Genomic DNA, 18266 nt, shown 5'->3' with positions numbered 1-18266 from the left:
AGAACTTATTTTTGAGATAGGGCTTATTTTCGGGGAAATGAGGTATAGATGGTAGATTATAAGTAACCAAATATGTGATCCAGAACTAATTCAGTGTGCTATTAGCTACATTATCTATATACCTATATACCTTATAAATCTTGAATTTATAAATATAGAAGGTGCTGGAAAGTCCATAATTAAATGGGGCAGTCATTGAGACATCATGTGACCACCCTCAATTTCTTGACTTTTTATCATGCCCTGTAAGTAAATCATTCCTGATTATTAAATGTGACATCGCAAGACTGTCAGTTGTGACTTCTCTGTTGATTTTGCTTGTTGAAAGTTGGCTGGGATGGTTGCAGATGATGATTACATGGACTTCAGGACACTGCAACCATTGTAAGCAGGAGCCAGCTTGATAAGATCCAGGATCATGATCATCTGACTATGGATATGTTGTGATAGCCATAAATGCAAGAACAGTTGTAAGTCACTTTTTCAGTGCCATTGTAATTTGAAATGGTGACTAAACAAATGGTATTAAGCAAGGACTACCTAATTATGATTGTTAACTTTTGGGTTGTCAAGTAAATGGAGTACTAAGAAGTGTAGACTGCCTTGGGGTTGAGAGGCCTGCTTCAATCTGTTAGTGTGTGTGTGTCTCTGCTCAGGCGCTGAAAATTCTGCTTGCTGAAATCCAAGATTTTTTAGCTCAAGTGAGAGGAAAAAAAGCTCCTTGTATCAGGCCTCCCCCACCTGCCTAAGGCACCTCTTGTTCCTTACTTTATTAACTCTCCCCAGTTTTTCTACTCTGGATTAAATTCTGCCATGACTGAAAATCCTGCTTAAATTTCAGAACAGACTTTTTCAGCCAGCCCCAAAGACGAGGACTCCCTCTAGGGGCTTGCTTAAACACCTTGTATTACAAACACTATGCCAAAATCCTTGAATTGTCTCTGGGAACTTTTTGAAAAAGATTTGTTCCAAAATCCAAGTAGGAGTATGGCATGGGTGTTTGCAGCTAGCTCCGAGAGATAAAAGGACTCCCTCTCGTTTCTTTCTCCCATTTATTGATTTTCTGGGGAAGCCAGCAGGGAAGATTGCAAATAATAATAACATAATCATAGTCTGGTTGACAACTAGTCATAAGTGCAAATGAGTTGCCAAATATACAGATTGCAATTACGTTACTATGGGGGCACTGCAAAGGCCATAACATCAGGCATGGATTTTATGATCCTTTGTCAGTGCCAACATAATTGCAAACAATCACGGAACAAATGGTTGCTAACCGAGGATATCTGTATTCAATTTATTCTGAATATAAGAGCTAGAAAAGAAAAAAGGGCATTCTTGCTATTAAAAATTACTGCATTGAATCAACCCTATTAAGCCAAATGAATGACATAGAATTTTAATTTTAGAAGAAGATCACTATCACATTATATGTGGTCACTGCTAATAGTTGTCCATAGTCTAGACATAGTAAAACATCATAAGCATGCAACAAGGAAGAATATAGATGGAGAGCTAATACAACTTGAGCACGTGATTTAAGCTACATAGAATATTACATTATAAACATGTGCTATACTGTACATAGTATATTCACTAGGAATTTAATACTTGTGAGTGGATAATATTTTTTAAAGGGATCTGGAAAAAATCCTGTTTTATAGGTGCATGTTAATTTTTATACTTCTTTAAGTTAATAATACAAGAAAGTTAAATTCTGATTTGGACAACATAGAAGAAGCAATGATAATCATCAGTTTAAGGGGCTGAGAAAGGAGATTAAATTTAGGAATGAAAAGCTTATTCATGGCAACTATTCATAATAGTTTATTTTTTATTATTATTATTTTGCTTTTTAAAATATTTTTTATTTTTTAAACACAAATAATACTAACAGTACATATACAACTTAATACAAAAAAGAGAAAAACAAAAGAAAGGGGAAAAACACATGCAGTGCTCCCCCACCCCCTGGAGATCTTTCCCCCCCTTACATTCCTTTGATATACAATATATTCCAATTGTGCCCTTATACCCTCCAAAACAACATATATTCTTGAGTAGGTTTATTCAATTATCTTCCACCAACACTGATTTTTTAAAATCCCCCCAATATTTCATTATAATTATTTATTTTAATCATCCCTTTTTAAAGTTTAATTTCTGTTGTTAATTTATCATTTGTTGCCAGACTCCAAATTTCATTATACCACTCCTTTCCCTGAATATTCATAATAATTTATGATAATCTCAAATTATTACTAATTTTACCTGGAATTTTAGGCTTCATTATTAGCTTTTTAAAGAAAAATATTAGCATTTTAGCATGACCTCATGTCTTCCTTATGGTTTGAGAAACCATATTCTCTTTTTAACGAAACCCATTCTTTTTTTAAAATTTGTATTTGCAAACACTAGACTATTCATAAGACTATTTATAAACCAAACAACAGGGAACTTATTCTGGAGTCCCTGAGTGTTGCAGCTATCAAAGAAATAATCTAAAATGGGGCAATGGAAAAAGCAGCAATTGTTAAGGGTGTTTGTATTTTCTCACATCTAATGGGTGTCTTTTATTGTTGTTTTTTGTTGCATCACATATACTAAATGTATGTATTATTTGTTTCTGTGTTTCACTTTGAAGTATTTATACTATTGGGATGGAAGGGGGAAAAAGCCACACTGTAAAATGAGTGTCTTCAAGGAACAAGTTCTTATCAGCTCCATGCCAACCTGAGTGCTTGAGTTTTAAAGATAACACTAAGAGGTGGCAACAATACAGGTAGCCCTTGACTAACAGCCATTTGTTTAGTGATGGTTTGAAGTTACAACAGTATTAAAAACATGACTTTCACACTTAACAACCATTGCAGCACTCCCATGGTCACATGATCAAAATTAACAACTGTCTTGCTTAGCAACACAAATTTTGGACTCAATTTATTTATTAACCTAGAGAGGTGGAGGAAGCGGGGGATTAGGGGTTTTTTAGTAAAATGTTTTTTAAAGGTTTTAAGGGGTTCCAGGGAGGGGGGGAGGGCTACTTGGCCTTGGGGTATGGACATAGCCAGGTCAACAGGTGGGGTCAGGACGGAGGGGAGCGGAGTGAGGGGGGTGGGAGGAAACACCATTCCTACAAGGGGAATTCCAATTGCGACGGTCGTAGGGAGGGGTGGGCGCGAGGACACTAGAAGAACATACAGTCGGTTGGGAGACCAGGGCCGCTGGATACGCCTGGTCGCTTGTACCAACCCCCGCAGGCTAGGTGGACAGGATCGGCAGAGCCTGGGCCTTAGGCTGATGTTATGTAATGCGAGGTCCGTGATTAATAAGGCCCCCCTCATCAGTGACTTGATCACAGAGGGGGAGCCGGACCTCGCAGGAATAACGGAAACCTGGCTGGGCCCAGAGGGGGGGTTGCCCCTCAGGGAAATGTGCCCTCCAGGTTACCGTGTATTCCACCAGCCACGGGCCCAAGGTAGGGGTGGTGGGGTAGCGATAATCATCCGGGAAGATTTGGCACCGAGAGAATTCACTGTGTCGCAGATATCTGGTTGTGAGTCTCTGGGCGTGAAATGGGGCCCAGGGAGTCAGCTGGGCCTGTTGATAGTATACCTGGCTCCCCGCCATACATCAACGGCCCTGCCCGGGCTCCTCGAGCGGATCACGGAGATGGCGGTTGAAACCCCCAAGCTATTAGTGATGGGGGATTTTAACCTGCCATCGACGGGAGAGGCATCCGGGGCAGCCCGGGAATTCATGGCCTCCATGACAGCCATGGATCTGACTCAAGTAGTTCAGGACCCCACACACGAAAGAGGCCACATACTGGATCTTGTGTTTGTCTCCGACCAGTGGACGAGTGATCTGGGAAGAGGGAATTTAGTCATCACGCCCCTGTCATGGTCAGATCACTCACTTCTCCAGCTGGACTTCCCTGGCGCTGCTCCCCACCGCGGGGAGGCGGAACCAGACTATCCCAGATGGTTCCGCCCCAGGCGTCTGATGGAACCAGATAGGTTCCAGGCAGAGCTTGGGCCACCTCCTGCAGACCTGCCCCACCCCCGGGCAGAGGACCTGGTAGCCGCGTGGAATAATGCGGCCACCGGTGCCTTAGACCGGGTGGCGCCTTTGCGGCCTCTCCGACAGCCACGATCTACCCGGGCCCCCTGGTTTAACGGGGAGCTAAGGGCGATGAAACGCCTTAGGAGACGCCTAGAGAGCAAGTGGAGGTCCTCCCGCTCCGAATCCGACCGAGCACAAGTAAGAGCCTACGTAAGGACTTACCTTGTGGCAATAAGAGTGGCCAAACGTCAGTATTGTGCCACCCTTATAGCGTCCGCAGAGAACCGCCCTGCCGCCCTGTTTCGGGTGACCCGCTCCCTTTTGTCACAGGGGCAGCGGGACCCCCCATTGCTGGGCTGGGCAGAGGAATTTGGAGAGTTCCTGCAGGATAAAATCGATCGGATCCGAAGGGGATGGACCCACCTCAGTGCTCCAGTGGGGACGTCTGAGGCTAGTCTTGAGAGACCATGCTGGGAGGAGTTTGACCCTGTTGTCACCGAAGATTTGGACAGGTTGCGCGGGCGACTGCGAGCCACCACATGTTTATTGGACCCGTGTCCCTCCTGGTTGGTACTGGCCTCCTGGGAGGGCTCACGAGGCTGGCTACTGGGGCTGGTGAACGCTTCGCTGGGTGAGGGCCTTTTACCAACCGCCTTGAAAGAGGCGGTGGTGAGGCCCCTGCTCAAGAAGCCTTCTCTGGACCCAACGGAGCTAGCAAATTACCGTCCTGTCTCCAACCTTCCTTTCTTAGCGAAGGTTGTTGAGAGTGTGGTGGCTCAGCAGTTTCCGCGCCACCTGGAGGAAGCTGATTATCTAGACCCGCGCCAGTCCGGCTTCCGACCCGGTCACAGCACGGAGACAGCCTTGGTCGCGTTGGTGGATGATCTCTGGAGGGCAAAGGATGGGGGTTGTTCCTCCATCCTTGTCCTATTAGACCTCTCGGCGGCCTTCGATACCATCGACCATGGTATCCTATTGCGCCGTCTGGAGGGGTTGGGGGTCGGGGGCACCGTATTACGATGGTTCCGCTCCTACCTCTGGGCGGACGCAATGTGTGTTGGCAGGAGAGGAGAGGTCGACCGCGAGGCCCCTTATCTGTGGGGTCCCACAGGGGTCGATCCTCTCTCCTCTCCTGTTCAACATATATATGAAGCCGCTGGGCGAGATCATCCGTGGTTTTGGGGTGGGATACCATCTGTACGCTGATGACACTCAGCTGTACATTTCCACCCCAAACCACCCCAACGAGGCTGTTGAAGTGATGTCCTGGTGTCTGGAAGCCGTACGGGTCTGGATGAATGACAACAGGCTCAGGCTCAACCCCTCCAAGACAGAGTGGCTGTGGCTTCCGGCTTCCCGGTTCAACCAGCATATGCCATCGCTGGCCATCGGGGATGATCAATTAGCCCCGGTGGAAGGGGCACGCAATTTGGGCGTCCTCCTTGATGCCCGGCTGTCTATGGAAGATCATGTGGCAGCCGTGGCGAGGGGGGTGTTCCACCAGGTTCGCCTGGTGCGCCAGTTGCGGCCCCTTTTGGACCGGGAGGCCTTGCGCATAGTCACTCACACGCTGGTGACGTCTCGCCTGGACTACTGTAATGCTCTCTACATGGGGCTCCCCTTGAGGTGCACCCGGAGACTGCAGTTGGTCCAGAATGCAGCCGCGCGGGTAATTATGGGGAGATCGAGGTTCTCCCATATAACACCTATCCTGCGTGAGCTGCACTGGCTTCCTGTGGCCTACCGGGAGCGCTTCAAGGTGCTGGTTACCACCTTCAAAGCGTTCCATGGCACAGGGCCTAGTTACCTGCGGGATCGCGTCCTGCCCCATACATCCCTGCGACCCGTCCACTCACACAGAGAGGGACTACTCCGGGTGCCGTCCTCCAGAGAGTGCCAGAGGGCAGCGCCCAGGAGTAGGGCCTTCTCTGTAGTGGGCCCCACCCTTTGGAATGACCTCCCCCCAGACATCAGGACAACAACCGACCTTCGCTCCTTCCGTATGAAGCTGAAAACCTACCTGTTTCGACTAGCTGACCTGGCATAATACTACAACCTCTCCAGCCCAGGGCATTTTTAATTGGTAATTTTAGTTTTTAAGGGTTAATTTCACTGGGGTTTTAACTTTTTTAGGTATTGTAACTTATTTATTTATTCTTACCTCCTCTGTACGCTATATAATAGTTTTGTACGTCGCCCCGAGTCCCTGTGGGGAGAGGGGGCGACTAATAAGTTCAAGTAATAATAAATAATAAATAAATAAATTGTGGCTGTAAATCAAAAACTTCCTGTAATAAGAGATAGCTGTTCCCCTCGTGCCTTAGTTATGAATCACTTCATAGAGATCTGATGGTCTTTTGTGATAAATGGGATGCTATATTATATGCTTTCTTGGTCTAATCGAAAAAATGATTATGTTCTTATGAATTGTCCAGTTTTATACCACTAGCACAGTCATATAGGATTGCTCTTATTATGTTACCATCAGAAAGCCTCGTAACAATCCAATTTTGCATACATTGGGTATTTATCTGTCTACTGTATTACAGTGCATTGTGTGTACAGTGGAACTGTGTCTATGCATCTTAGCTACTTTTGCATTACATTGAGTTTACAGTATGTAACTTAGGAAATACAGGCAATCCCCAGATTACAAGTGTTTTGAACGTTTGAAGTTACATGATAAGCACCCCGTAGTGGTGAAGTCCTGAAACTACTAATGTTGCAGCACCAGGGCAGTTGTTTGCTTTTATGAACAACCACACAGGTTCTGCAACATTCATCCTGTATATTCTCCGTTCTGCACTTTGTAGGCCAAAACACAGGTTCGGAGGAGTGAGTTTGCCCCTTCAAACCTCCATTTTGGCTAGCAAATTACTGGGGGAGCCTGCGCACACCAAAACGCAGCTGTGGAGGGGCGTGTGTGGCTGAGAGACTGGAGAGGAGACAGCTTGTTAGATCTTCACATGGTAAGTGATGCAGCAGGTTGGGGGAGAATTCTGGGGAGCATGAGGTATTTCAGTGGATCAGGGAGGCCTTGGGTGGTAGGTAGCCTGTTCCATCACTAGGTCCCCTTGGCCTTCCCCATCCTGAAATACCTCATGTGCACTTAACAAACTGCACATTCAATTAGTGAATGTGTGGATGAAAGGAGAGAGTAATCGTGTTCAAGATTTGTGGGATTCACTCCCACAAATACTTGGGTTATGAATGAATGAATAGGCAAGCTCCATTTGCATTTGTAACTCGAGGACTACCTGTATTTGTATATGCCACAAGGAACATAATTACATCTTCCATCTTTTACTACAATACTTCTCAATAGTTACTTGCAAGTTCGTAAGTGTAGGCCTGCAACTGTCCGAATTCAACTTGTGATATTTGAAAAACTTCCTTATAAATCAGATTTTTTATATCAGAAAAGTAGGCACAAATGTTTGTTTACATTTCATAATATAATAAAAATAGATATAGATTAGTCAGATATTATCAAGAAGAGTGGAAAGAATGCATTTGACGAATATCTAATTATGGGTTACAATGGAATATTTTTTGAAGAAAAAATATGTTGCCTATTACAATCAGCATTTATTGTTCATGTAATGAAACAATTAATTGACATGTATATTAGAGTTCCAGTATTTGAACAGTACTTTCAAATAGCCTATTACCATCTTTAGAGGATCTTTTAAATTTTCATTTTCAAAGTATTTACATAAGATACAAATTTATTTATGTTTAACTTGTTTTCCACCTGTCTTGCCATGGGGCTACTCTAGGTGACTTACAATAATAAAAAAGGAAGAAAATGAAAGTGTAAACAGAATAGAAATTAAATAATAGAACAATAAAATAAACACAACAAGAATATGTCAATATGATAACCAAGAAGATGGATGATTGGAGACCAGTGTGCAAAGTGGGGGGAGTGGAGTCTGCCATCAATCCAGCAGCCACCTCCAGCTTGGAACTCCACCATTTGGTCCCCAGGCCTCTCAGCAGAGCTAAGATTTTAGGTTCTTGTGGAAGGAGGAGAGCATGTCTTACCTTAGATCTGTTCCAAAGGGCAGGCACTGCAGCTGAGAAGGCTCTTCTGGTTCCTGATAGTTAGAGATTAAAGAGAAATAGGTCCTTTCTATTTGCATGAGAAGGATGGGCTTAGTGGGCCAAAGCAGTTTATCAGGACCTATGCCGTTAAGGGCTTGAAAGGTCAGAAGAATACCTTGAACTGCACTAAGAAGCAGACCAAATAAATACATAAAACACCAGCCTATATACCAGTGATGGCGAACCTATGGCACATGTGCCACAGGTGGCACGCGAGGGGCTGCCCTGTCAGCTGGCCAGCGCGCATGTGCATGCTAGCCAGCTGAGTTCACCCTTTTTTAAAGCCAGTTTTCACCCTCCCCAGGCTCCAGAGCCTTTATAGGAGCCTGGGGAGGGCGAAAAGAGCCTCCCCCGTGCCCCCAGAGGTCCTCCTGAGGCTTCGTGAGCTTCCCTGAAGCCTCCGGAGCGCAAAAAACTGCCCTGCAGGCAAACCAGAAGTTCAGAAACGGACTTCCAGTTTGCTCGGAGGGTCGTTTTGACTGCTCCGGAGGCTTCAGGGAAGCATCCTGGAGGTTCCTCAAACCTTCGGAGCCCTCAAAACGACCCTCCGAGCAAACCAGAAGTTACTTCTGGTTTGTCTGGAGGGTCATTTTGACTGCTCCAGAGGCTTCAGGGAAGCTTCCTGAAGGTCCCTGATGCCTCCGGAGGGCTTCCCGGGGGGCGGGGGAGGCTGTTTTCACCCTCCCCAGGCTCCTATAAAGCTTCTGGAGCCTGGGGAGGGCAAAAAAAGCATGCATAAAGTGGGGGGGGAGCGCCCGTAGTGCATGCATGCGCATGGGTTACACATTGCATTATGGGTGCGGCACGCCCGCACACTACCTCCCTGCGCTCCCCCCACTTATGGCACGCAAGCCAAAAATGGTTCGCCATCGCTGCTATATACCCAATAAAACTTTTTTTTCCTCCAAAGAGAAAATTCATCTGACTTATCTAATGAGCTACAAATATTTTCCTCTATTATTACTTGATGAGCTTTAGACATTATACAAAGGCATAATAAGATTCTTTTCATGTTTCATCATTGCATTAATGTAGCGTACCATAAGAATAAGTCTGAAGTATAAGGGTTTCTTGTGCACTTACGCACAAGGCAGAAGCTTTATTTGAGATAATAAAACTATAAAATATCAAGTATTTTATAGAATAGATTTTCCAGAATGTAATCTTTCCTGTGATCTTGGGAGATTTATTTATGTTGTTTGAATTTTTTGTGGAGTCAATATACAATATATTACATATTGCTGCAGTTTTTATGGGAAAAAGTTTTAAATATGTAGAATTGACCTCATTTGTGCTTATGCATTTGAAACCAACTACACACCTATGTCTCTGTGCTTGATCCTTGCCTTTTTAGAGTAGTTCCATATTACTAAAATTAAGAAGTTAACAGAATTATATGATGACACACAAATCACAGAATACTTAAATTAGGCAAGTTATATCTTTTATTTTACTAATATTAATAATATCAGTTGTGACTTGCTGGGCAGAATTATTTTTGTGTTACATTTGTTCCTGCTGTAATACAGTATTCAGTGAGTCAGTTGAGTTTCATTTGCTATTGAAAATAGAATAAAATAGAATAGAACAGAACACAGCACAGCACAGCATTGGTTCCCAATCTTTTCAGCTTGGCGCCCAGTCCAGAGCAAACACGCCCATTTGTATGAGTAGTGCACATGCTCATTCTCCACTTGTGAAAATGGTACTTCATACGGAAGTGAAGGGTGCTTGTATTTGTGCACGAAGCTCTACTTACATGAGCAGCAGAAACTTGTAATCACACACGAAGCTCCAGTTGTGCAAGCAGAGTGTGCTCGTGCATGTAGCTCCATTCACACAAATGAAGTTTTATGCATGAGCAAAAGTGCCGTCCTCTCGCACAGTGGAGCTTTGCCCACAAATGTAAGATTCCTCTGCTCATGCAAGTGGAGCTTCACACAGGCGCATGTGCTTGCCTGCCACTTGCATGAGTGGAGATTCACACACAGGCACTTGTCCATTTTTTCATGTGGTTTGGTTTCAAATAGGCCACAATCCGATAGTGAGACATCTCCTGGGAGCTGGGAACCCTTGCTATGCTATGCTATAGTATGCTTTATTTGGCCAAATGTGATTAAACACACAAATAATTTTTCTGTTGTGCAGAAGTTCTCAGTGCATGTGGAAAAACAACAAAGTAATAATGTAATGATGATAAAAAAGAGGAAGTAGTAGAAAAGATGGGGATAATTGTAATATAGTCATATTACATGGGTAAATATATTTATACATAAGACATTAATTACTGTGGGGATTAGGAGTTCAGCAGAATGATGGCATGAGGGGAAAAAACTGTCTCTATGTGTAGTTGTGTTGGCATACAGTGTTCCAAGGAGAGGAGTTGAAACAGTTTATGTCTAGGCTGTGTGGGGTCTGTAGATACTTTCTCATCTCTCCTTCTGACCCATGCAATATACATCTTTCAATGGAAGGCAAGCTGGTTGCAGTTATTTTTTCTGCAGTCCTATTTGTTGAAGTAGGTACATCACTTGTTTGGTTGCCGTACCAAACCAGACAGTTATAGAAATATAAATGACAAACTTAATAAATCGTTTGTATAAATGTATCAACAGGTCCTGGGGCAGTCAGAACTTTCTGAGTTAACACAGGAAGAACATTCTTTGTTGTGCCTTTATAATGATGGTTTTAATGTTAGGTGTCCATTTCAAATCCTGGGAAATTATAGAACCCCAAAACCTGAAGAAATCTACTGTTGATACTGTGTTATCTAATATAGTAAGACTTGATAGGATAGGAGTGATCCAGTGGTTACGACCGGTACGCCCCGGTACGGGCGTACTGGTGCCTGCCAGGAGCACCAGGTACCGTTCTGGTACAGTGCTCCAGAGGGCCTGCCCGCCCTCCTTCCCGCGCTCTTTACCAGTATTTGAAGTTTTCCGGCTTCCGCACAGGCGCATGGAGCGCATGGCACACGCGCATGGAGCGCATGGCACATGCGCGATGCTTCGCCAAGCAGCTGGAAGCCGCAAAGGGTCATGGGCGGTAAGTGCACATGCGTGCACTGTGTGTGCGCGCGCATGCACTGCACACATTCATGTGGCGGGCACCCGGCCCCATTGCACCGTACCGGTTGCACCGGGATCCGGAACCCACCACTGGAGTGCTCCTCCTAAAATTCACCCTCATTTCTACAGTTTTAAACATGTTCAGCTAAAGATTGTTCGGGCTGCACCACAGGGCCAGTTCTTCCTCAACCTGTCTATATTCTATGTTGTATCATCTACAAATTTCAGTACTTTAACAGAGGGATCCTTATAGATAAAGTCATCGGTATACAGCGAAAAGAGTAAGGGATAGAGTACACAGCCCTGAAGGGTTCAGATATTCAATGTGACTTTACTTAGCTTCACCTGCTGCTTTATATCTGTCAGAAAGCTTGTAAATCCACTACAAGTAGGGGCAGGCACAGCTAGCTGAATCAGTTTGGAGTGAAGAATTTCTGGAATGATGGTATTGAATGCTGAGATGGACCCTACAAAAGGGATTTGTGCACAGGTCTCTTGGGATTCAAGATGTTGCAGGGTGTAGGGCAGTACCATATTGACAGCATTATCTGCCAATTTATTTGTGTGGTAGGAAAACTACAAGGGGTGTAACAGTGGGTCTTTTCAAGGTTTTCATAACTACAGATGGCAGAACAATCAGTCTGGGATTCTGGGACTCTATCCTGTAAGTGTGGAGATCTATCATACAATCAAGTAAATGGATGTATTTGCCAATGCTGCGTGGTCAGTAGTAGAAACAGTTTATTGCATGGATGCAGAACTGGGAACTCTTACAGAATACTCAGATGGAGGTCACATTCAGTATAAAGTAACATGTCTGAAAACAGAAGAACTGTTCAGTGTTTACTCTTTTGTTGTCAAGTTTTAAACTGCTTAAAGCAAATTGCATACTAATTACAATATTGTTTTATTCCCCATAGACATGTTATATATGTGAAGAGCAAGGCAGAGAAAGCAAAGCAGCCTCAGGTGCTTGCATGACCTGTAATAAACATGGATGTCGCCAAGCTTTTCATGTAACATGGTAAGCAAACAGAAAGGACAATTCTTTTTTTCCCTGTGCTTTCTTTGTTACCTAGATAAATTTATATGTTTATATGTTGTTACAAGTCACCAGAGTTATTCAGACAAGTTACATATAACAGATGTATTTTACTGTTGCAATATCTCAGGGAAATTTCCTTTTTTTACATTTATTCTCCAAATGTTGATTGCTAAGTTCCTTTTACATATCATATAGATACTTTATTGATTAGTTTTACAGCATAATTGCTCCAAATTAAAAAGTCAGTTAATAACTGAAGTGCAAAATTTTGTTAAGCAGCCATGTTTGGTAGCTGACCCTTCATGTTTTTTTTTCCAGTGCACAGTTTGCAGGACTTCTTTGTGAAGAAGAAGGTAACGGTGCAGACAATGTCCAATACTGTGGTTATTGTAAATACCATTTCAGTAAACTGGTAAGAACTTGTTGAATTCAGCATTGCAATTCCTACATTTCATAAATGCATAATTTAAGATTTATTAAGCTTTATCCCAGTCTATAAGTTTCAATTTACTTTCAATTTATGACATTTTATTTTGAAGATATTTATTCTGTAAATCTGAGTATATTGGGGGGTTTTCCTCAAAAATCTGACCATACGGTGGTTTTTGTTTCTCAGATTAACATTGTATATATCTTGTGTCAGATTCTATGTAGCATTAAGGCTTTAAGAGATAACTGCCATTTTATGATTGACTGACAGTATTTGTTTTATAAATCTGTCTGAACTGGATTTACAAGTATACAAGGAATTTAAGTTTTTTTTGCTTAACATATTTTGTTTTGTTTTTCTGCCTTAGAATTATTGTTAATATCTTGATTATGGAGATAATATTACTGTCTTTATTTAGACTTTCTACTTGTAGCATTTTTGGATGTAAATATTTATGATAGATTCCGTAAGTTAATGAACATTGACTTTTCTGAGAGTACAAAACAATTTTGTTACAGATTTTATAAATTGGGATCAGTCATAGGTCTAATTCATTTTTCTCCCCAATTGTGTCCTACATTTTAATATGAGGAATATAGCTACATTTGCTTCTACAGAGGTAGCTTGGTATTCAATTGCTTTGAAACTCATCAAGCTTGATACTCAACACAATTGATGTGAAAATTTTGTCCTAGCATTGGTACTCAATGCACAAACTAGAATTTGTTGGTGTTGGCTGCCTCATTACATTATTCCTTGTGGGAAAATTTTTCATTTTTGGTACTCAATCATGCCTCCCAGAACCAATTAACGATGAGTACTGAGGTACCACCATCAGATGCTCTAATTTGTACTTTTTTTCAAATAATATTTAAATTGTCATGACTTATTCCCATGACTTTGATATTCATTGTTTTATTCTGCCTTTGCTGTGAAAATATGAAAATCTGCTATAAAAGATGAGGAATTGTTGAAGTGCAATGTCCTTAGCGTGCAATGTAAAAGTGTTCTAAAGATCTATAATTTAACTAATAGTCTTCTCTTTTAATATGGAATTGGAATGGACTTAGGATCTTAGAATGAAACTTTATAAGCATTATATATAGAATTCATGCATTTCTGCTGTATATAAAGGTTCTTTTTATTGCAATAGTAAATTAAAAGTTTAAATAATTTGGTATTTCTTATTCCTGGTTTTGAACCTTCTAACATTTCTAATATTTATACATATTGCATCTTTTTTCTCCCACATCATCCTTTATTTCTAGGTCCATGGTTAATTTTTCTTTCTGAAATCCACTTTATGCCACTGTAATGCCTCTTGATAATTTTTCTATTTCCTTAGTTTGGATTTTGTTCTCATTTGCCTTACTGGAAAAAGGTATTTGTTTCAGTTAATATTTGGATCAAACATTTAATGCATTTCATTTAGTACTCTCCTTATCCAATTTGATTGTCATTAACGCTTTAATGTGCATAAATATTGATTATATTCCATCAAGTTGGTATCAACTATTAGTAGTAACCACATAGATAGACTTTCTGCTAGAATCAGATGATGCAGTTAGATGATCTTCTCCCAACATGGACTTCACATCTTCCAGTGGTTCATCAGTTGCCATTGTAAATGAGTCCATCTACCTTAGTAGCAATCACCTCTTCTGCTCTTTCTTTCTATCTTTCTCATCTTTCTCATTATAGATTTATCAAGAGACTAGCCTTCACAAATTGTGTCCAAAATTTAATAATTTGGTCATTTATGTAGTGAGTGGGAACTCTAGATTAATTTGTTCTATGTTCCCTTTGTTGTTGTTTTTGTCTCCATAGTATTCTCAGGCTTCAACATCAATATTCAAAAGCTTCATCAAAATCCTATCTTATGCTTCCATAAAATGTCAAGGGAAGACCATTGCTAGCAAACCGTTGCTGGGTATAGACATGTCATGGTATCTGTATATCTTTTCCATGACCTTCATTGTTAACCTACCAAGTATTGTCTGACTCTATACAGTTATTTTGAGACTGTAAGTAATAAGACATTCAGCATCTGGATGACAGTCCAATTTGCAGAAGAACTTAGCTTATATGTACATAATCCAATAGGCATAATCACAAGTATATGATTACACATGATAAAATTTGAATTTTATAAATTGCAATTTTCAATATATATTAAGACAATTTAATTTCAAAATTAGAGTTATGATTTTAAAAGTAAAGAAAGAAATATCAATAATTTGTGCTACTTCTATGGCACTACTCCGATAACTGAAAATGCAACTGATCGGGAAGCACAAACTATAAATGTCAAGGAGCACAGAGAAAAAAATGGACTAAGATTAAGATGTATTTCAGTGGATTATTTCTGGTTTGTAAAGGATATTAGTTTTCAGTTCGTTGTCTCTAAAAACCTCAACATATTTTCTTCATATTGTTTGCGCACAATGTGTTTCAGCAGAGTTCCATTTGGAAAATTCTTGAGCAGAAATAGGTTTTGGTGAGAATCATGCTTCCATTCCCATATTGAAAAAAGTATCTCATTCTTAACAAAGGACATGCACAAAAGCAAAGGCAAAAAGCATACTTTTCTCTCTTTTGACCATGGCAGAAACATTCATCTCAACCAATCTATTTATCAAATACTACTTTGATTTAATTTGATTTTCTTTCCTGTCCTTCATCTCTTATCATTTTTTTAATTTTGTATTATACCATTGGCTATTTCTTTGGATGAATTGATACATATGACTTTTAAAAATGTACTACAAGTACATTGCTCTTACTGCTGAATATTTGCTTTCTCTGTGTCATTTTCAAAAATTTACCAATCAAAGCTATTCATTGAATCATTGAGCTTTCTTTTGTGAATATTGCTTCGCATAACTGTTACTTCTATAATCAACATAATTTAATGTTTGTCTCAGACCTTGCCAAGAATTTCATCCCAGCTTAAAAAATACCAATTGATTGCTCAGGTACTTATCGCTTTTTCTTTGATATGGAGCAATATTAAATAATCACAAATCTTATTCTAGACCCAGTTCCAGCTTTGAACTTTCTATTCTAGATTTTTTATAAGATTATTCACATTGACATTATGATAGGAATGCCATTAGTCCTCTGGGTCTCTCTACAAGTACCCTAGGTTAATGCTTTCTTTTCATCATATACATGAAAGTAAAGGTAAGTAGTCACTTTGTTAAATAGCAACAACTGTAGAAAGAAATGTGAAAAAGAAACAGTCATTTCCATAATTAGCTATCAACATTGCTACTGGAATAGCTTTCACCATGGTGCATCAAGGAAATACTTCCTTAGTGGCTGACTGTGTGCAGTGTAATTTCCTTTAGTTGATGTAATAAAATATAGATGATTTTAGGACATACTTCTAATGATGTATAAATTATTTGACTTATTTTGAAAAGAAAATCTGCAAAAGTTCACATGTGCTTCATTTCTGATGTAATGGCATTTTAAGTGGGGAAAAAGTGTTTAAACTATCACTTTTCAGGTTGCTTCTTTTAAGTGACGTCATAGGAGGACTTTATACAAGCTATTCAACTGGACATAAATGGGCAACATACATATAGGATATTTGTCACTGAATTTCATCTTGGTTTTGGGAAAAAATACCTGATTAGGATGTCTGGAAACTCAGTGAAGGAGAGTCCAGAATGTTATCATCCATAATGAGCATCTCATTATTATTCACCAGTAATTCCTCAATTTTAGTTTATAACAATCACATTGATAGCAGATCATAATTAGAATCTCTGTAAGTTGCAGAACTGTCCAATGTGAAGACTTTATTGGATATGCTTCTACTACATATGCAATTCTGGTTGCAGCAGTAGTACACATCATACTTTTCTAGATGAGCTTTCTAGTAAAGGAAATGTTAGTCTTTTTATTAGTGCCAGTGGTTTGATTTAATTATTAATTACATTAATGAATATTTTTAATACTGACTTGTCCCTTACATTGCTTGTAGACTTGTTCCAGTACTAATATCCTTGATATCATCTATTATACTTTTCTTCTAGTGTCATTTCGAGAGATACAGTCATGTGAAAAAGAAAGTATATTCTTTTTGAGTTATGTGGTTTTATGTATCAGGATATAATAAAAAGCATCAGGTCCTTAGTAGTTTTTAAAAGTCTCAAATGAACAATAACACGTAATATATTACAGTATGTCATCATTTATTTTACAAAAAGAGAAAGTCAAAATGGAGAAGTCATGTATGAAACTTATGACTTATGATTCAGTCAACCATCTTTTAGCTGCAATAACTTGAAGTAATTGTTTTCTGCATGACTTTATCAGTCTCTCACATCATTGTGGAGGAATTTTGGCTCACTCTTCTTTACAACATTGCTTCAGTGCATTGAGATTTATGGGCATTTATTTATGCAGATAAACAAATTCAGTTCCCATCACAGATTTCAGTCGGGTTGATGTCTGGACTTTGACAGACCCATTCAAAACACCTTGATTCTTTTCTTTTTTCAGTTACTCTGTTGTTGATTTGCTGGTGTGCTTGGGATCATTGTCCTGTTACAAGATCCAAAGTCAGCCAAGCTTTAGCTGTCAGACACATGACCTCACATTTGACTCTAGAATACTTCGATAAACTGAGGAATGCATGGTCAACTCAATGACTGCAAGGTGCCTAGGTGCTATGGCTGCAAAACAAGCCAAATCATCATCCCTTCACTACTGTTCTTGATGGTATGAGATGTGTCTGCTGATACACTATGTTGGGTTTTCATCAAACATGGCACTGTGCATTGTGGTCAAACATGCCCAATTTTGATCTCATCTGTCCAAAGGATAATTTTCCAGAAATGTAGTGATTTATTCAGATGCAACTTTACAAACCTAAGCCACCTGCCATGTTCTTTTTTTATAAAGAAGAGACATTGTCCTTGAAACTCTTTCAAACAAATTAAACGTATTTAGTCTTTTTCCAATTATAATGTCATGAAATTTAACATTTAAGCTGCAAATTGAGTCCTATGGAGTCTGAGATGTAACTCTTGGATTTTTTGTAATTTTTCTAAGCATTGTAGGGTGTGGGCCTGGGCTGAATTTGCTGGGATGTCCATTCCTGGGAAGATTGGCAATTGTCTTGAATGTTTTCCATTATTCTAATGTGAATAATGCTCCTCACTCTATAATGATAGACTTTAAATTATTTTCTATATAGATATGTCTGCATCATTTGAAAAACTGTAGACAGCTTCCGGTGGCACCGTCGGCATTGGAAGACGCTCCCTAGGGAACGCCAGCCCCGTGACTGAGTAAGCTGCTAGAACAGCGTAAATCAGTTGTCTAGCGGCTTGAAAACTCCCCCCTTGGGAAAAGGGGGGGGCGAGCAGACGGGAGAGGGTAGAGCTCCCTGGGACCCCCAGGAGAAACTCGGGGGTGTGAAGGATGAGAGCTCCCCAGAAGCCCGACATAGCTCCTCTTCCGGGGTGCTTCTGCTTTTGCAGAAACGAAACATCACGACTACCCCTGCTGTCAATGTTTAAATCTATATTTGATTGAT

The 18266-nt window shown here is 40.7% G+C and overlaps 1 protein-coding gene across 5 annotated transcripts in view; it reads left to right on the top strand.

Annotated features, from left to right (window-relative positions):
• MLLT10 (MLLT10 histone lysine methyltransferase DOT1L cofactor) overlaps nt 1-18266 on the top strand; it is a 149477-nt gene that overhangs the window by 49839 nt on the left and 81372 nt on the right. For all 5 annotated transcript variants that reach the window (XM_081971672.1, XM_081971670.1, XM_081971674.1 and 2 more), the window contains exons 5-6: nt 12161-12264; nt 12604-12697. In XM_081971672.1, coding sequence (XP_081827798.1) covers nt 12161-12264; nt 12604-12697 — 198 coding nt within the window. The remainder of the gene's footprint in view (nt 1-12160; nt 12265-12603; nt 12698-18266) is intronic.

Source organism: Natrix helvetica, assembly GCF_964273705.1.
Source record: "Natrix helvetica genome assembly, chromosome: Z".
Lineage (NCBI taxonomy): Eukaryota > Metazoa > Chordata > Lepidosauria > Squamata > Natricidae > Natrix > Natrix helvetica.
This window is presented reverse-complemented; position numbering and strand designations above follow the sequence as displayed.